The sequence below is a fragment of the Astatotilapia calliptera genome, chromosome 22 (genome assembly GCF_900246225.1).
Source record: "Astatotilapia calliptera chromosome 22, fAstCal1.2, whole genome shotgun sequence".
Lineage (NCBI taxonomy): Eukaryota > Metazoa > Chordata > Actinopteri > Cichliformes > Cichlidae > Astatotilapia > Astatotilapia calliptera.
The window spans coordinates 4789170-4810488 of record NC_039322.1 but is presented as its reverse complement, the minus strand read 5'-3'; the positions used below and the strand labels follow the sequence as shown (position 1 = coordinate 4810488).

The following is a 21319-nucleotide window of genomic DNA, read 5'->3' as shown; positions in this document are numbered from 1 at the left end:
CTAATATTGAATTAAGTAAATCCAAAATGTGGTCTTTTTTCAGTGTGACTGCAATTTCTGATATTATTTGTTTATTCATATTAAAGTAAACCTATTTGACTTTAAGAAAGAAAATTAGTGATGAATGACGCTTTGGCTCCCCCTCGTGGTTAAATCAGATACCACGTTGCAGGTTTGATTCTAATAAAGCTATGATGTTCTAAAGGAGAGATAGAGAGGACATATTTAAGAAGGTGTGGTGTAGAGCGCAACGCCGCCATCAAGTCAGTGGAAAAAAGCAAAAACTTGAGGAAAACCGTGCAGTGTATAAGTGACTGAAAAGTCCACCAATAAACAATTATGTCATTTTGTTCTAAACTGCTTCATCTACACATCTTTTTTTTTGTTGCTTTTTTTCCTTCAGTGCCTTTAAATATTCATCACAGGCAGCAGAGAATAAGACCCAAACACTGGACACTGCAAGATAATTTCACAAGTTTATTAACCATAGAAATCATAGGAAAATATGTAGCAATGAGCACGGAGGAAACAGGCAGGCTAGCAGCTGAGCATGCAGATCTTCAGAGACGATGCAGCGTTTAGTCCACGGAGTTCTGTCCAAGGACAAATGGGGGCATGACACCATGTCACTGTGAGTTAAAGTTTAGGTTATTATCTAATAACACATGTAGAAGCTGGCATGAACAGACTAAATATAACTGAGTCTGTAACTTTGTAAAGTTACATTAATTTTGTCAAATTTATGGTTTACTTTGACAAAAAGTCTGATAAAACAGCCTACTGGGAAGAAAGATACATCAAACGGCTCCCACAAAGCCAGTTCTACAGTTTACAGAAAATGTTGCAAAAAAAGGTGAAGCTACAGTGTGAGCAACAGTTCTCTGTGTGAAGATACCTTGTTGGTGTGGATGTTTCTAGCAGGAGAAGGTGATACTAAATCTGAAATCATCTCAAACTGGTATTTTGAACATGACAGTCAGTTCACTGTATTGAAATAGCATCCATCAAGTTGGGATGGGAGATTTGCATCATGGATATCAATGCGCATGCATCATGCATATCAATGTGACTGCAGGACCTGTGTGATGCTGTCACATGTCAATATGGTGAAAAACTCCAGGAATATTTCCAGCATCTTCTTAAATCTAAACTACAAAGAATTAAGGCAGTCCTGAAGGAAAAAAGAGATGCAGCCCGCTAGTAGCAAGGTGTACCTAATAAAGTGGCCAGTGAGTGGCCACTTTATTAGGTAGGAAAAAAATGTCTATTAATGTATACAGTGTTGTCACTCATCTGGCTTTAATTCTCTTAACCAGTTTTGCCTGGGCTCTCTTGAGTTCACATTACTGTCACAGTGACATAACATAATCTAGGAAAGGTTTATAAAGATCCCACATGAAAATAACAGTTAGCTTCATTTTAGTGAACCATAAGCATATATCCGAAAACACTCAGAAGTTTAACAATCCAGAAGGTTACAGGTTATTTCCATTTAATTCCACTCTAAACAGTTAAAACATGAAAATTCAGTTTTAACAGTAACACAGTCATATATGATCTCATAGGAACATTATGAAAAGTGCATAGATGTTTATTTTTACACTTCATATTCAAGTGTATTTTGTAAACTGTGTCTCTTTAAATTACAAATTCCCTTGTAATTAAAACCCTGTTTCTGTTTTTAGATTTTTACTTTTACTTTTACTTAATATGTTTGAAGAGACATTCGTTGAAGGCGTTTATCATCAGCTCATCTGGTCCAGGTTTTGCTTAGATCCAGTTTCAGTATAACTGAATGGACTACTCTGATAATTTCCTTGTAATGGCTGTGCAAGTCTTATTCTTAAACGTGGTTACTAGTTTGGAGATGGTAGATGTGCTATTTTAATATTATTTTATTTGTAATTTTAAATGTATTCATTTTTAAGGCACTGTATTTTGTTATGTATTTATTTATTAAGTTATAATTTATTATAGACTAACTTAATTTATTACAGACCTACTTATTACAGACGTTTAATGCCAAAATCACAACCCTCAGAAAGTAGCTTTTATTTTGAAATCAGGTAGTTTCCTGTGGGGGCTGGCTTTACCCAGTTTGAAGGCAGAAAAAACAGACTCTCACGATAAACACAGCAACACAAAAGCAACATGAAACATGTGTATCTATTACTCCTCTGCTCTAATGTGGTATGTCCAGGTAAGATCATACATTAAATATTAAAAGTAGTTTACTTTATTATTACAGCTTGAATATGGCTAACTTTTATGAGTTGTCATTTTGTTTACTTCTCCTTATGCTTACCAGTTGGGCTCTGAAGAAATGTAACACACGCTCTTTGTATAGTATGTGTAATGTATTGTTAATTTGCAGTGGTCGAAGTTGTATAATGAGAAATGACATTTTGTGAAGTATTTCCTCCTTAAACTGTCCTATTTGTAAAGTGTTAAATTAGTCTCAGCAGGGTTACAAATGTATATGATGTCATACACAAGTGTTAACTAAGATTTACAAATGAGTATTAATATTTCGGTGCAGTTTTCAGTGCTCATAAATGTGTGCTCCAGTCCACATACAAAGGAATCTGAACACATACAATGTTTTACAAATGTGTGTGTTAATGTGGTGGACATCTGGAATATTTGGCCTTATCTGTATTTTTTATGTTTGTTTGTTTTTTCAAATAAAACAGCTGATTCTGTTCATCTGGACGTAGCGTTTTCAGTCGGAGAAATATTTCATCACTCATTCGAGTGACTTCTTCAGTCTCAGCTGACTCCAGATTCCCCCAATTTTATAAATAGTAAAGTTGCATAACAACCGAAACTCGCACTGTTTCCTGACAATAAGCCACAATTATTTTTTTCAGACTGTCATGATCACACATAAATGATTGCAGACATTCCCAAACTCTGTGAATGGTAAAAGGTCAGGATCGAAGGTTATGTTGCTTTTAAGGTTGGGAAAACCTGCAGTCAGCAGAAGTCACTTGGATGAGTTTTTCTCTGAGAATGCTACGTCCAGATGAACAGAATCAACTCTGGGATTTTCTGACCTGGGTTTTTGAGCATGCATCAAGATAAATAGAATGAATCTTTTATTTTCTAAATAAATATAAAACACAGGAATCTGGGGGAAATCCAGCACTTGAACGCAGCTTACATTTGTTATCCCTCCCAAATAAATCAGGTGATATAATCAGGTGATCTGTGCACTGGCATTTAATGCTCTGTAAGTTAGCAAAAAGAATGCCACAAATATTCATAGACTTTTTTATGCACAGTGAAGTTTTTGAAAGTGTCAATGATCAGATTTGTGAAGCTAAACATAAATGGGCACATTAATTTTCATTATTTGTTCAGGTTTGGGTACACACATTTGTAAGTACTCAAAAGTGCACATATATCATTGTACATGCGTCATAATTGATCACACACACCTGCTGTGGAGTCTGATTCATACCGAATTAATCATATTTCTGATTAATGTTTATATATTTCATTTATTTGTTTACTAACATTATAAACATTTTTGTCCCACAGTGAAACACTCATTGGTTAGTTTTGACACTGGTTCCTCTGGAAACCCAAACATCTCTGAGTTTGTGGGTTTCCCAGTAATTGATGGCATTCAGATGGCTTACTACTGTGACAGCAGCAACAAGATACTGGAAGCAAGACAGGACTGGGCGAAGAAAATATTAGATAATAACCCTCAGATGTTGGAGTCGCTCACTGATTATTGTTTTGTGGATCGGCCAAATCTATTCAGATTATGGATTTCTAGTTTGAAGCAGCAGTTAAACCAAAGCAGAGGTGCAGTGTTTTCTGTTATTTGTTTTGCCAAATCATCATAAATCATGTATATGCATAAACAAAACTGATTAATGTAAAAGATTGTTAGCATAATTAGTTATTTATTAGGTATAATAATACATTTTGTAATCATCAAACCTCACTAGTGTGCCCTAAAAAGAATAAAATAATTCATAAAAATAATTGTTCTCAATTTTAGTCTTGTATTAACAATGTTAAGATTTTAACTTTAAAAATTATAGATCATGTCTCTGTTTTATGTCTTGCATTATGTCTTTATTGTGCTTCTTACAGTTTATAGCCTCTGAGTTTCAGATGTTCGCTGTAATCTCTGTTTTCTCTCTCGCCTCAGCTGTCCATATTTTACAGATGATAGAAGGCTGTGAATGGGATGAAAACACCGGAGAGGTTATGGGGCTTTTACAGTACGGATATGATGGAGAAGACTTTCTTAAATTGGATCTGAAGACGCTGACGTGGATCGCACTGAAACCAGAGGCTGACATTGTCAAACAGAGTTGGGATGCTGACACAACCAGAATGAAAGACCGTGAAAAAATCCTCACTAAGATTTGTCCAGAGTGGCTGAAGATGTACGTGGAGAGTGGCAACAGCTCTCTGCAGAGAACAGGTAGAATCACATGACCTGATGCAGTAGTGTTTGTTTTACTTTGTATTATCTTTTGAAAAATAGTTATCATTGAAAGAGAAAATGGCAAAAACGTTTAAGTAGATTTAAAATTGAATGATTTAGAAGGTATGAAAACTGATATGAAGTTTTCCTGATAACTGCAGTTTTAGGTTTTGGATCAAAAACATCTTATATACATATTTAGGGCTTCTCTGCAATGTGACAAGATATCATGCCTTCAATCACACACAGAGTCAGTGAAGGGCAGAAAGTCTGATCATCTTAAATAATTGAAACAACAAAAGAAGAGGCCATCTCTCACCATGGCCATTTTGATTATAGCTCCTCTTCCAGCCTCCTTTCTTGTTCATATGCATTTTAGGAATTGAGACATCCTCCAGCATGATGTACTGCGACTGATTTCTGAATAACAGACAAGAGGACTAACAAGATAAGGAGGAAATTAGTGAAATGTCTCAAGAAAAGCAATTGTCAAAATGAAACAGGAAGTTTAAACAGTACCATTTAATAACCTCCTTTTTACTTTTAACTGAGAACATTTATACAGTAATTTAATGTTTTTGTGAGTAAAATTTACAGTCAGCAGGTCAGCTTGTTCAGTGAAAGATCTTAATGCAGTCATGCTGTAGTTCATCAGTGGTTTCCAAACAGTGAATGAGCCATTTTGCAGCTTCCCTTTTAGCTCCACCTGGTGGTGAATTTGGCTTCAGGTGATGTTAAAATTGATGGATGGATTAAGATAATATTTATTATGTTTGTGGTTGAAAGACTATTATTGACATAAACTGAAACTCATGATTTTTCATTAAGTATTAAGTATTCTTGTGTTCACAATTTCATTACTATATCTCAGAGTGTTTCGGGTTATTTTTAGTCTAAAAGATGTCATATTGTAGCCTTATGCAGCTGCTGGAAGCTGGTGATGAAAAGTTATATGTGTTATATGATCATATACATTAGATGTTTTAAATGTCTCTTGTATTTATCCTCCCCTCTCTAAAGAACTCTGAATTACCTTCTGTCTGAACAGTGCTACACAAATAAACTTGACATGACTTAAGATGATGATTGTTTGGCTCTAACGACTCTGTTTTGAATATTAGGTTTTGGTTGAATTCCTTTCCTTCTTCCAGTTCTTCCCTCAGTGTCTCTCCTCCAGAAGACTCCCTCCTCTCCAGTCAGCTGCCACGCTACAGGTTTCTATCCTAACAGACCCTTGATGTTCTGGAGGAAAGATGGAGAGGAGCTCCATGAAGGTGTGGATCCTGGAGAGATCCTCCCAAACAATGATGAGACCTTTCAGATGAGTGTTGATCTGAATATTTCATCAGTCACACCTGAAGACTGGGGGAGGTACGACTGTGTGTTTCATCTCTCTGGTGGTGAGGACATCCTTGTCACCAAACTCAATAAAACTGTGATCAGAACAAACTGGGGCAAAAAAATATTTAACACTGATGAAGGTGAGAGAAACATTTTTTTTGCCCGTATTGCGGATTGATTGTCTATAATGTTTCTGATTGTTTTGCCTTGTTATTTTTTGGACACAAAGAAGAATAACTGTTACTGTAGGAATAACTAATGGAGATCCTAACAGAGGAAAAAAATCTTTCTATTTTTTTCAGTGATTGTAAAATATAATAATTTTCTCTCTTTCGTTAATAATAATATTCTAACTTAATTCGATTCTAGCATCAAATCACAACAGTTGCAAATGTGAGTGAAGTTGCCCCCCCCACCTTCTTCAAATCCAACAAAAGTGGTATCAAACGTTTGTGCTACGTGTGTGCTGGTTTGTGCTGCAAAAATTTTCGTTTGTGCTGCTATCATTTTAAAGATATTAATAAAAATTTCTAGAGGTCATCAGAGGTCAACCAGACCCCCCACATTAATGGAATCAAACAAAACTGGTATCATTCAACTGTGCTATGTTTGTGCTGGTTTGTGCTGCTAAAATTGTCGTTTGTGCTGCTTCTGTTTTAAAGATATTAACGAAAATGTAAAGGTCAAAAGGTCAACCAGCCCCCCCCCCCAATTACCCAAATCAAAGGAAAATGATGTCAAACATTTGTGCTACGTTTGTGCTGGTTTGTGCTGCAAAAATTTTCGTTTGTGCTGCTATCATTTTAAAGATATTAATAAAATAATGTCCTGATGCGTGCTCAATCATCCAGGTAAGTAAATTCCAAAAGGTTGATTCTGTTCATCCGGACATTTTCAGTGGGAGAAACGTTTTGTCACTCATCCAAGTGACTTCTTCAGTCTCAGCTGACTGCGGGTTTCTCCAACCTTATAAACAGTACATTTGCACAGCGAAGGAAACTAGCACCACTGAATGAACAATGGGCTGGGGGGTTAGTTCCATGATTGTTAGTATGCAAATTTTTATGACCATTGATCAACGACTACTAATCAAAGACACAGATTCTCGAATGGCCATGAGTACCATTCACAGAGAGTTGGGGAATGGCTGCAATCACAGCATTGTAAGATGGCGAAAGATGTACCCTCTGGCCCCCCTTCTCGATGCAGAGTTGGTCAGCATCCTGACAGCTTGATGGACAAAGCTGTCTCTCAGTCTGCCGTTTCTGAAGAAGCTGTTGAAGGGATGAGTGGAGTCACCTGTAATGGAGAGGACCTTCCGGATGAGGCAGGCGCAGTAGATCTCCTGGGGAGGGAGGCAAGAGAGGTCCCCACAATCCTCTCCGCTGCTCTCACTACCCGTTGTCATTTTTTTCCTGCAGGACCCAGTGTGATATTGTTATCTATGTCATTAGAGCGGATGGATCGATATACTTTTGTTTTAAACTACTTTAACTGCACATTTTATCCTATATGTTTATTTTCATTTGTTTTTCTTTACTGAGCAGAGGCGTCCTCTGACATGCTGTTCAACACCATCGCTGCAGTCGTTGTTTTTGTTGTTCTCATTCTCATTGCTGCTGCTGGATTTGCTGTTTGGAAAAAGAGGAAAGGTGAGGGATTCAAAGAAACTGAGTTCACCAGTCAATCAGTAGCAGATGGGAAATGCTCAGTTAGATTATTTCTGTTGTACTTTTTACATTAGACATGGTTCTTTCTGAATTTATGTGAGGAAAACACGAGATTTTCAGGTACTTCGAAATGTTAAAAACTCATTTGCCTTTTGTTTTGTTTTTTTTGTTTGTTTGTTTTTTAAATTTCAGACAGACGGCCAACATCTTGTAAGTTCCCCTTCCTTGTCTCACTTTGTGACATGCACTCTGGATTTAAAACAAGGATTTTAATAATATTACCAATGGATTTATTCCCATCCTTTTTCAAGACATTTGCTTCAGATTCCTTTATTATCATACAGATCTGTTTAATACTGTGATGCATCAAACACTCTGGTTTTAATCAAGCATTTAATATTAGACCAAGATAAGCTGAGTAAAAGAAAATTGCAGTTTTTAAATTGTTTTATTCATTAACGGAAAAAAAGATATCCAAACCTAGACTCTGAATGAATAAGTTGCTCTAAGTTGATTTTCTTAAGTAAACTTTTTTGAGGCAACGACTTTGCACAATTTTTTTAAGGGAACTAAATAAATCTTTACAGTGTATCTTTACAGTGTATCTTTACAGTGTATCTGTCACTATGTAAAAAAACAACTTGTGACTTTTTTATGATTTGCAGCAAAACATGGTGCCAGGTTAACCTTCACGTGCATGACCCATGTCTGTTTGTGCCTTAGAGTGAAAAAGATAATTATTTTTTATTAATGAATTCTTGCTGGTGCAGTTTCTCTTTCTCATTTATAGTCTAGCTCAATTGCTCTGCCTCACTTGAACTGAAAAATTGAGAGGTTTTCATTTTTACTTATTGAGCTGCGGAACATTTTACAAACAGATAAAGAGAAATCCAGACTGAAGGTTTTTGATTTTTCTTTTCAGCTCCTGACAAAGGATCTGAGCTGTCAGAGCGACTAAATCAACAAGGCTGACTGTCGTGTCTCCCTTCCCACCACATCTCAAAAGGTTCTCTATTAGACTGAGAGCCGATGACTGCAGAGGGCATTACAGACACAGTAACTCGTGAACTCACTTTGTGACATGTCGTGTTATCCTGCTGGAAGGACAACATGTTGACACGCTGGTCATAAAGGAGTGGACATGGTGAGCAACATAGTAGTTGCTGATAACAATCAGGGACGCTGTGGGGTAATATATCCTCCATTGCCAACACCATTAACCAGCAGCAGAACATCAGTCTTATTTTTTGTGTGACATGTCATTATGGTTGACAGCAATGACAGCTTAAGCTGATGTAATTTTGTAAAAACTGTGTCTAGGTCAAGGCCACGCCCTTCAGCAGGAGTTGTGCTCTCTGAGTGCTTCTGCACTTCAGGTGCCCTGGCTAACATTTCTTTCCAAAAAACACTGAACAAACAGGAGGACTCGGAGAGCGCAGCGCCCCACGGATGGCAAGGGTTATACTAAAACTTTACTGCTGTTGTTTGATGTCTTCATTACAACATGCTGAATTGGCTGAAATCTTTCTATAAGCTGTAAAAACCTGAGATGATTCCCTTATCCCCAGATGAACAGAATCAACTTTTGGAGATTTACTTACCTGGATGATTGAGCATGCATCAAGATGTAACTCTTCATTGTTTGTAAGCTTTAGAAGCATTATATTACAGTTTGTTTTGTGCACATAGTCACGGCGGTTTTGAGCCTCAGTTTTGTATTGTATAACAGCCATTGAGCTAACGGCAGGAGCTAGAAATGTTGCTATTATTATCCATTTGGTGAGGAAACATGTTCCGATATATGTTTAGTAACCACTTTAGTATTTTGGTTTATTATTTAGCTTTTCCTTCCACTCTGTGACATTGAGCAGTACAGGATGTGAAATATTTATTTTCATTTTCATTGCAATAAACAACTGCATGAGAGAAGCAAGTCAAAATCACTCTCGTGATTCTTTCCCCTGTTTTTAGGGGCAACATGAACACGATCCATCAAAATTGTGCGTAATATAAAGTTTTTACTGATTTTCACATATGGTGTGACCAGACAGACAAACAGAACAGATTACATGCTCCCTCCCTTCGGGGCGCATCAAGGAAGTTGTTTCTAAGTACTAAAGATGTAACGCTATATTTAAGTTTATACTTTCATATAGATTAATCCTGTTAAAATAATTACCAGTTTGCAAGAACCTGGGGGGTCACTGGTGAATTATTGCCATTTACATCAAATTATGCATGAAGTTAGAAAATATTTGCACCCTTTGTTAAGAGACAAGAGCAGTTCAACACGGTGAAATCACACTTTTATTAATGCAGCATGGCACTGAATGTAACTTTACAAGGAATCCAGTCATAATTATACAAACAAGATCACAAGAGCTTCTGTTTTGACCACCAAGTGCCAATTGAGTTGGATTATGATGATACACTATAACACACATGATAATGCATGTGTGTGACTTCCAACCGTTTCAGATAGCGGTGAGAATTTTTGTACACAAATGCATTCTTGAGTGAATTGAATCTAGCAATGTTTGCCAAATCATTACTGCTTTTGAAACCTAACTTTCAGATGAGTGTTGATCTGAACTTTTGAACTTTTCAGTTATTTATTTGTAAAAAATGTTTGGAATCATGTATGATTTTCGTTCCACTTCTCACGTGTGCACCACTTTGTGTTGGTCTTTCACATGGAATTCCAATAAAATTGACTCATGTTTGTGGCTGTAATGTGACAAAATGTGGGAAAGTTCAAGGGGGCCGTATACTTTTGCAAGCCACTGTATATGAATATCTGCTTATTATTTTACTGGATCATTATTCTGACAATGACAAGACTGAAGCTACCTTTCCTCTGATACGTATAACTCCCCTAGAACGAAAAAAAAAAACAATAAAAGACTAATCTCACTGCCAAATTTAATGTTTTCCTTAAAAAAACAAACCCTCTGAAAAGCCAGAGGTGTGGAAACACACTGACAGCCTGTTTCCTCAGTTGGGACTTTCCTTATGGCAGAGATGTCGATTTGTGTTGCCCTCTGGTGGTAACATGGGAAAACACACACTGAGCCTGAGGATTCACCGAAATGAAAACTGTTGGTATGCATGCGTTTGTTACAGGTTTCGTTCATCCTTGCACATTTAGTGTGTATGTGTTTCTGTTCATGAAATCTGTTTTCACCAGTTGATTATGTATCATATTAGAACAAGATAAGATTTAAAAATACAATCAGGAAGTCAGTAAAAAAAGAAGTATAAGAAATCCACACAGCAAGTTTAAAATTTCAGTGTACCTAAACATCAGAAAACAGTGACTCCAAAAGTCCAAAAGTGAAAATTACACGTTTGAAGTAAATTTCTAAAAAATCTGTAGATGTCGTTGTTCAATAGAAAACAAATGGATGCTGTTTTAAAAATGTAGCAAAGCTGGAATAAAGTTAGAGGCAGCCAATGGAAACATCCCCACTGAGTCATTGTTCACATGTGAATGACTCATTACAGGTGAATGCTGACTCTTTAGCCATTTACAGTTTCTTTCTTCAAAGATGACGGTGGGAAGTAAACAGATATTAGAATATAGTGTTTGTGATGTGTGAGTGGTGATAAGATGTCCATAATCACCACAAAGTTAATCAAGCCATGTAATAACAACATATGACAGAACATAATAGTGCAAAAGCAACATGATGAATCTCTTTTCAGAGAAAACGAGGTTTTGTATAAAGTGTACACTCACAAACCTGTCAAACCTGCATTTGAAATGTTGGCTATCACAGCAGTATAGTATTGCAACTTGGCATTTGGGTCTTTTAACTAAAATAGGAAAATAGGAACATAAATATTGCCATCATTGCCAGACCTGGCCCACATCTGGTTGACAGACACCCTGCCATGACACCAGTCAGTCAGAAGTGCCAGCTTGATGCCGGATCCGGGCCAGACCTGTTTTCTATGGGTCTGGGCCACATACACCAAACCACAATCTGTCCAGATGTGGCATGCAATCGCATAGACAGTGCCATCTATGCCAGGTCTGGCCCACATCTGGTTGACATACCACTTACCATGCCAGAAGTCAGCCAGCAGTGCCGGCTTGACACCAGATCCGGGCCAGACCTGTTTGCTATGTGGGTTTGTGACAACAGTCTGTGGCACTGGAGTAATCCATGTTAGAGTCTTCAGGTCCAAAGATATAAAAGTCTTCTCCATCATAACCATACTATTGATAACCAATAATGTACTTTGTGCTTCTGTAAAAACCTGTATAGCTACAACTGTTTGACATCAAGCCAGGAAAAACATTTTTTCTGACGTACCTCCAGTGTGGTTAAAACGTTCCTTAAACTTGTTACTTTCGGATTTAAAGATCTGTTTACAGTTCTGTGTGCTGCTGTTCCAGTGATCATCTAATATGGTGCTCATCCGGTCTTGCCTGAGCTACATTTTCTTGTCACGGTAAGCCATCTCTACTTTGTTAGGTAAAGCAGCAGCTACAAAATCTGGGAAATATGTAATAAACAAAAAAGTGTGAAATAACTCAAAATGTGTTTTACATTTTCTCCAAAATAGCCACCCTTTGCTTTGATTACTGCTTTGCACACTCTTGGGATTCTCTCAATGGGCTTCATGAGGTCGTCACCTGAAATGGAGTTCCCAGAGATGCTGGGCTTGAGCTTGAGATGCTGAGCCACTTGTTGGCCCCTTTTGCCTTCACTCTGCGGTCCATCTCATCCCAAACCATCTCATGACTGTGGAGACAGGACTCCATCACTCTCCTTCTCAGTCAAGTAGCCCTTACACAGCCTGAAGGTGTGTTTGGGGTCATTGTCCTGTTGAAAAATAAATCATGGTCCAACTAAAAGCAAACTGGATGGGACAGCATGTCGCTGCAGGATGCTGTTGTAGCCATGCTGTTTCAGTGTGCCTTCAATTTTGAATGAATCCCCGACAGTGTCACTAGCACACCTCCTCCTCCATGCTTGGAGGCGGGAGCTATGCATGTAGAGACCATCCATTCACCTTTTCTGTGTCACACAAAGACACAGCGGGTGGAACAAAAGCTCTCAAATTTGGACTCATCAGACCAAAGCACAGATTTCCACTGGTCTAGTGTCCATTCCTTGTGTTTCTTGGCCCAAATAAATCTTTCCTGCCTGTTGCTTTTCCTTAGTCGTGGTTTCTCAGCAGTTATTTGACCATAAAGGCCTGATTCACACAGTCTCCTCTAAGCAGTTGATGTTGAGCTGTGTCTGCTACTGGAACTCTGTGTGGCATTTACCTGGGCTCTAATCTGAGGTGCTGTTAACTTGGGATTTCTGAAGCTGGTGACTCGGATGAATTTATCCTCAGCAGCAGAGGTCTTGGTCTACCTTTCCTGGGGCGGTCCTCATGTGAGCCAGTTTCATCATAGCACTTGATGGTTTTTGTGACTGCACTTGGTGACACATTCAAAGTTTTAGCAATTTTCTGGATTGACTGACCTTCAGTTTTTAAAATAACAATGGACTGTCGTTTCTCTTACCTAGCTGATTTGTTCTTGCCATAATATGACAGTATAACAGTTGTCAAATAGGGCTGTCAGCTGTGTACCAACCTGACTTCTGTACAACACAGCTGATGATCTCAACCCCATTAAAAATGGCAAGAAATTCCACAAATGACCCTGACAAGGCACACGCGTGAAGTGAAAACCATTCATGATGCACACTGAGAGAAGGCCAAGGGTTTGTAGTGCTGTCAACAAAGAGTGGCTAATTTGAGTAATCCAAATATGTCATAAGACATGTTTTGTCACAGCTGCGGCAGCAGTCGTGTGGTGTTTGTAAAGGAGGACCCAAGATGCAGACCAAGGGAGGGATGGGCGTGAGCTTTTATTTACAGTGGATGATGACAAACAGAGGCAAGGATGACGAGTAAGGAACTAAGAAATAACCTAGACTGAAAACTAGAAAACAAACCTGAACCTATAATGTTTGGGGAGAAACATGGGATGGAGGATGGAGGATGGAGAACGATGAACAGAGAATGCAGAGAGACACAGAGATACACCGAGTTACACAGACGAACTGATGACGAGCATAGGTAGACACACACTATGATTACACACAAGGTAATCAGGAAATGACACACAGCTGAACCTAATGGGCATGACAAGACACAGACCTTCAAAGTAAAACAGGAAAACGCAAACTGTTTTACAAACACAAACTCAGGGACATGAACGGAGCACCGGGGGAGGGACAAAGCTAGGAATAGCAAAACCCTAAGAATCAAAACCCTAAGAACTAACAAAGACACATCTAGAAATCAAAGATTAATGATACCAAACAGAAAACACTGGGTCACCGACCCAGGACTATGACATGTTTAGAGTTATTTATCATGTTTTTCTCCGCTGCATTATTCCATATATCTTGCTTGATATATCTGATGTCTTCAGTTTGTATCTAAAATTCAATTCAACTCAGTTGTATTTATACAGGGAGTGCAGAATTATTAGGCAAATGAGTATTTTGTCCACATCATCCTCTTCATGCATGTTGTCTTACTCCAAGCTGTATAGGCTCGAAAGCCTACTACCAATTAAGCATATTAGGTGATGTGCATCTCTGTAATGAGAAGGGGTGTGGTCTAATGACATCAACACCCTATATCAGGTGTGCATAATTATTAGGCAACGTCCTTTCCTTTGGCAAAATGGGTCAAAAGAAGGACTTGACAGGCTCAGAAAAGTCAAAAATAGTGAGATATCTTGCAGAGGGGTGCAGCAGTCTCAAAATTGCAAAGCTTCTGAAGCGTGATCATTGAACAATCAAGCGTTTCATTCAAAATAGTCAACAGGGTTGCAAGAAGCGTGTGGAAAAACCAAGGCGCAAAATAACTGCCCATGAACTGAGAAAAGTCAAGCGTGCAGCTGCCAAGATGCCACTTGCCACCAGTTTGGCCATATTTCAGAGCTGCAACATCACTGGAGTGCCCAAAAGCACAAGGTGTGCAATACTCAGAGACATCTCCAAGGTAAGAAAGGCTGAAAGACGACCACCACTGAACAAGACACACAAGCTGAAACGTCAAGACTGGGCCAAGAAATATCTCAAGACTGGTTTTTCTAAGGTTTTATGGACTGATGAAATGAGAGTGAGTCTTGATGGGCCAGATGGATGGGCCCGTGGCTGGACTGGTAAAGGGCAGAGAGCTCCAGTCCGACTCAGACGCCAGCAAGGTGGAGGTGGAGTACTGGTTTAGGCTGGTATCATCAAAGATGAGCTTGTGGGGCCTTTTCGGGTTGAGGATGGAGTCAAGCTCAACTCCCAGTCCTGCTGCCAGTTTCTGGAAGACACCTTCTTCAAGCAGTGGTACAGGAAGAAGTCTGCATCCTTCAAGAAAAACATGATTTTCATGCAGGACAATGCTCCATCACACGCGTCCAAGTACTCCACAGCGTTGCTGGCAAGAAAGGGTATAAAAGAAGAAAAACTAATGACATGGCCTCCTTGTTCACCTGATCTGAACCCCATTGAGAACCTGTGGTCCATCATCAAATGTGAGATTTACAAGGAGGGAAAACAGTACACCTCTCTGAACAGTGTCTGGGAGGCTGTGGTTGCTGCTGCACGCAATGTTGATGGTGAACAGATCAAAACACTGACAGAATCCATGGATGGCAGGCTTTTGAGTGTCCTTGCAAAGAAAGGTGGCTGTATTGGTCGCTGATTTGTTTTTGTTTTGTTTTTGAATGTCAGAAATGTATATTTGTGAATGTGGAGATGTTATATTGGTTTCACTGGTAAAAATAAATAATTGAAATGGGTATATATTTGTTTTTTGTTAAGTTGCCTAATAATTATGCACGGTAATAGTCACCTGCACACACAGATATCCCCCTAAAATAGCTAAAACTAAAAACAAACTAAAAACTACTTCCAAAAACATTCAGCTTTGATATTAATGAGTTTTTTGGGTTCATTGAGAACATAGTTGTTGTTCAGTAATAAAATTATTCCTCAAAAATACAACTTGCCTAATAATTCTGCACTCCCTGTATAGCGCCAAATCACAACAACAGTTGCCTCAAGGCGCTTTATATTGTACAGTATATATATATATATATATATATATATATATATATATATATATATATACTGTACAATATAAAGCCTAATCTTGAAAGTAGAGATAGTGTCTGTCTCCCGAATCCAAACTGGAAGCTGGTTCCACGGAAGAGGGGCCTGAAAACTGAAAGCTCTGCCTCCCATTCTACTTTTAAATACTCTAGGAACAACGAGTAGGCCTGCAGAGCGAGAGCGAAGTGCTCTAATAGGGTGACATGGTACTACAAGGTCATTAACAGCCAAGAAGTGTGGCGGAGCCCGATTGGGACCTTTGGGTCTTTAGGTTTTGTTTTGAATCATTCTCTTCCCTGATCAGGGTATTTTTATGCTGTAAATAAAGTGTATTTGGTGAATAGACACATAGCTCAATACATGAGTGGGGCCAAGACAGGAATAACCAGTAACACCAGCGGAGAACACCAGTTCCTGCTAGGTAGAGCAATCACTCGAGACTGTAGACTAGACTGACCAACCTGTAGACTGCCTAAGTGGACTACAAGAAAGCCTATGACAGTGGCTCACACATTGATCCTGGAATTCCTGGAACTGTACAAGATCATCAGAACCCTAAGAGCCTTCAATAGCACCTTAGTGGAGCTGATGTGGCATTGGTACTGTTGAGTGGAGAGCATAGTGTATATGAATAGTGTATATGAATGTTGCATAAAAAGAAATTGAAAGTGTGAAGGGGTGAATGAAGCATGTTGTATAAAACGCTTTGACTGCTCAGGTAGAGTAAAACTCACAATCAGTTCATTTAGGGAAGAATCATAATTTAGGTAAAACTACACCATTTGTGACAATCATAATATCAATCTGACTTTGAATTACACATTTAATGACACAAAAAATGTTATGCATGCAGTTTGCATCCTTTAAATTCACATTGGCATTAAAAGATCTTGGACTTGTGTAACCTGCCTGCCTTCATTTTAGACTAATAGCAACAACTTCCACAAAAATCCCCCAAAACACAAATGTGTGTCCTCATAATTCTATCATTAAGTTGTTCATCCAAAGTAGCTCCATTTAAACAGTCTAATTTCAGTGCAGGTTTCGAGTTTGATGCTATAATTATAAGAAATAAAACATATTAAATTATCTATTTGCATAAGTACTTGTAACTCAGTTGCCTGAAACCTGCAGTATATAGGGGATGTAGTTTTACTAAATAATAATGTTTAACATTTTTGCAGTTTTTTTTCTTTTTCTTATTAACCAAGCTGACTTTTGCAACTCAATTGAAGCAGCAGAAGTAGTATTTATATAAAAATAAATCTGTCTAAAGTATCTGAAACCAGAGTTTGTGTCCTGTCTTGTGTCCTTGTTATGCTTTCAGGTGGAATCCAGTGTGCATGCCATGGTAAAAACAGAGAGACTGTTGGAGGCACACAGTCGGTTTAATGTTTAATTTTTTCTGACTCAGACAACTTTGCCCCAGCCTAACAGAAAACAGAACTTGAACAAGTCACGCAACCACTTGCAGTTGTTTTTGTCTGTTGTTTTTCTTGTTTTAGTGAATGTGAAAATGGAAAAAAAGATGAAGTGTGTGCTTATATTACTCCTCTGTTCTCCTGCTGCATCTCCAGGTAAGATATTTTATTCAAAGTTTATTTAAGTTTTTATTTAAAAATATTTCTCTTGACTTACAGCAAATTGCATTGTAAGAGATTTGGTCTTTTAGTTTTGCTATGAGCTGTCGCCATTTTACGCCTGACATGGACTACTAACAACACCTAACTCGTCAAAAAGACACAGGGAGATATTTAAGCATATAGAAGAGGAATTTTAGATCAGCAGCTGTGGCTATGCTTTTACAGATCTTTTGTTCAAAGTATCCTCTCTTGTGACATCCTTGTGTTTTTCACAAACTGGACTGTAGCTGAAAGGAAAGCACTACAGAGTGTTATTAAATCAGTACAGAACATTATACACACAGTTAAGTTATTTAAAAAATGTTAACTTATTCTAAAAGCAGGTTACTTGATCTTTTATTTTCTATTTTATCCTTTTAACTTACACAATGTGGTGAAAATGTTTCTTTTCTTTTATGTGTTCATTACATGTTTTAGCAATGTCACTTTTGGGTCATTTAAAAGGTGCACATATGAAAGAGCATTCAGCTTTAACTTTATTGCACACACACAGTTACAACTCTGAGAAAGTTGGTGACACCCAGTCGGGGGAAATTCAACAGGTGAAGTCTTTTGTTCTGTGTCCTTGAGGATGGGTGGAAGAGACAAGGGGCAATCACTGTAATAGGAGATAAGGTTATAACATCTCTCCTTTTCTGGAGAAAGTCAAGGGTACATCTGGTTACATCTGCTTGACTGTATTTAAAATTGACTGTGCTGTTCATCTTCAGAGATTCCTATCAGTGCCCTGTTGAATGGCCATTTTCTCACTCAAGATTGAGATTTAAAGGTGTTAATTTAATTAATTAAAATGATGAATCTGAACCAAGTTTTAGTTTTTATTTAACCTTCTTAAATGGTACAGAAATCATATAATACAAATGTCATCTGATTTTGTCCTGCCAATTTTACAGTAAAACACTCCTTGAAGTTTTTCTCCACTGAAACCTCTGGAGTCCAGAGTATCCCAGAGTTTGTGGCTGGTGCACTTGTTGATGAAGTTCAGATAGGTGACTTCAACAGTGTAAGAGGAGCAGAGCTAAAGAAAGACTGGATTAAATTCTTTGAGGATCATCCTCAGCACCTGGAGTGGTATAGTTTACAATCTAATGACAGTCATCACTTCTTTAAGGCTACAATTAAGACTTTGAGGCAACGTTTCAACCAAACTGAAGGTACTGATTTGTTTCACTTGTTACTTTTCTAATGTTGATTTGTCCCAAAGGTGCAGTTTCACTATGCTGTGCTGACATTGTACTGCTTTACCACAGTTACTGTTACTTTCTCTCTTTTCAGGTGTTCATATCATCCAGAGGATGAATGGCTGTGAGTGGAATAATGAGACTGGTGAGATTAATGGGTTCAATCTGTACAGTTATGATGGAGAAGACCTTCTAGCATTGGACCTGCAGACACTGACATGGATCACTCCAAAACCACAGGCTGTCATCACCAAACTGAGATGGGATGCTCAAAAAACTCGATTAGAATTAAACAAAAACTTTTTAGGCCATCGGTGCCCTGAGTTTTTAAAGGAGTATTTGCAGTATGGCAGGAGCTTTCTGCAGACAGCAGGTAGGATTACACAATCTGATGAAACATAATAGAATAGAAAGTTAATATGGATTTCTTGCATTAAAAGTAAAATAAAATTCAAAAAAGAATGTGACAACTGCCAATCTCTCTCCAGTTCTTCCCTCAGTGTCTCTCCTCCAGAAGACTCCCTCCTCTCCAGTCACCTGCCACGCTACAGGTTTCTATCCTGACAGAGGTTTGATGTTCTGGAGGAAAGATGGAGAGGAGATTCATGAAGGTGTAGATCCCGGAGAGATCCTCCCCAACAATGATGGGACCTTCCAGTTGAGTGTTGATTTGAAACTTTCATCAGTCACACCTGAAGATTGGCAGAGGTACGACTGTGTGTTTCAGCTCTCTGGTGTGAACGAGGACATCATCACCAAACTGGACAAAACATCGATCAGGACCAACTGGAGTAAGACTGGATCCTGCAGGGTTTGAAAACTGAGTTTGATATTATGAAGTTGTTAACTAAACAGTTTAGTTGTCAAATTTAATTCCTAAATGCCATTCTTATTGATCAATAAAGACAAGTCTTTACAAGTGTAGCATAAGTCTGGCGTAAAAATGGCATCTCAAACTGGGTTAAAGTAATGAAGTACCATTTGCATTATGGTGAATCACTACTTTAGAGTGCACAAGGCACATAACTAATGCTTAAGTAATGAAGTTTTGATGGCTTTGTGTGACATTTAGCGATGTTAGACTCATCAACTATCAGGTCCTTGATTTTCTCTCCACTTATTCTTTAGTAACTGCACACATTTTGGTTCAGTATTATAAGTGTTGTCATATTTTGTTCAACAGAAAAGCCCACTGACATGGGAACCTTCATCGCTGCTGCAGTGATTGTTCTAGCTTTCACCATCATCACAGCTGTGACATTTTTGACCTACATAAATAAAAAATGTGAGAAATCTAAAGTTTAGTTCAAGTTCATGTCAAGTAAAATGATTATAGGGCAGGAGAAGGATGAGGTGAGAAGGAAATAATCAAAGTAAAAAGGAAATTGACACAAAATTACAACAGATATGGTTGATTTTAGTTTGTTTCAGCTAAATGTTCTACATCCTGTAAGTAATGTAGAACATTTATTAGAGATATAATATGCATTATTTAATTGTAAAACAAAGTACAGACTTGTTCTTTTTTGTTACACATGATCTGATCACTTGAACAGCCCTGATTTCCCTCTCACTTTCATAGCTGGGAAGCAAGGGCCATGTATTCAATAATCACTAGAAATTACACCCTTGAAAAGGCTAAAATATGTGTAAACTGTATGCTTTTGATCTTCCAGCTCTTGACGATGGCTCTGAGCAGTCTGAGAGACTAAATCCACAAAGCTGAGTGTCCTAAGAAGTTCTTCACTCCGCTCTCTGTATGACTTTCCTCCAGCTGCTGCTGTCGCCTCAGTGTTTCAAATACATATGTTAAAAACACCAGTGAATAAATTAGGCACAGGTAATGATCACATTCTTCTGCACTTGTTGTAAATTAGTGCATGGTCAGACATCTGTATGCAGCTCCTGTGTGTACATTTCATGCATTTGTGATTTTATTTTGCTTCAGTATGTAGTCATAGTATCGATGCAGCAGTATCACAAGTCTTCTACAAAGCAAAACTAACTTTATTGATAGATATGTATCTGATGATGACTGTTTGGTAGAACTGAAGTGTGTAATTTTATTGAGAAATTGGAATCGTACAAAGCATGTGGTATTTTCCAAATGACACTAAAATATCTGAAGGATGACAGCAACAGACTCTCATTTGGAAATGAAATTTTGTCATTTTATTATTTCATTATAAAGTTGTATGAAAATTCTCCAGATTGAAGATGCACTGAATCGCATGACCCCCTATGAACAAAGACTTGGCAACAGTTGGTTGAAACATTACAATTAGATTTTGTTCCTATTAATTTTATATATTTATTTGTGTTTCTTTTATTTTAATTCTAAATTTTATTTTGATTAAAAATAGTTCATATACTTTTTATTTTGGTTAAGTAAAGAATGTTGCTTCAGATGTGAGCTCTGCTTTGATGCTCTAATAAAAATGTTCTCTGATGTTTTTTTTTTTTGTTGTATTTTTTAAATCTTCAGAATTTGAACATTTCTATCTATCACTGATTTAAATGGATTCATAGTTTTCTCACTCTGAATGTTGTAAATTGCCTTCTGGCTTTAGCTGGGAGCATACAGATTCCTGATATTGTCAAGGTTCTGGGTCTTGGACTGAGTTTATTTTGTTTGAGTATTTCTGTGCTATTATGATTTAAGTTTCACTAGTCAGTCCTGAATTTATTCTTGTTATTGCTGCAAAGTTTTCCTGTAATTTCTTGTTTTTGAGGTTTCCTCTGTGTCGTTGTCCTGTGTCCCTCGCTTTCTCTCGGTCTGTGGGTGTGTATGTCCTTGCGTCTTGTTTCCCTTTTCTATTTAATGTTGCCTCCCTTGTGTTTCCATGTTACCCCTGTCTCTCGTGTGTATTTATGTATGTTCTTCACAGCCCGTTTTGCGTCTCTCCTT

The 21319-nt window shown here is 37.9% G+C and overlaps 2 protein-coding genes across 2 annotated transcripts; both read left to right on the top strand.

Moving 5' to 3' along the window:
• Positions 1–2102: 2102 nt before the first annotated feature.
• LOC113015187 (major histocompatibility complex class I-related gene protein-like) lies at positions 2103–9389 on the top strand. Its single transcript, XM_026157135.1, has 7 exons — positions 2103–2200; positions 3544–3816; positions 4169–4447; positions 5602–5931; positions 7339–7443; positions 7654–7671; positions 8384–9389. The coding sequence occupies exons 1-7, from the start codon at positions 2152–2154 to the stop codon at positions 8431–8433; spliced, it is 1104 nt and encodes a 367-aa protein (XP_026012920.1). The 5' UTR covers positions 2103–2151; the 3' UTR covers positions 8434–9389.
• Positions 9390–17077: 7688 nt separating this feature from the next.
• LOC113015194 (major histocompatibility complex class I-related gene protein-like) lies at positions 17078–20266 on the top strand. The gene is made up of 6 exons (XM_026157144.1): positions 17078–17164; positions 18124–18384; positions 18506–18784; positions 18900–19202; positions 19595–19696; positions 20088–20266. Exons 1-6 carry the CDS (start codon positions 17104–17106, stop codon positions 20135–20137), a joined length of 1056 nt encoding a protein of 351 aa, XP_026012929.1. The 5' UTR covers positions 17078–17103; the 3' UTR covers positions 20138–20266.
• Positions 20267–21319: the final 1053 nt, after the last annotated feature.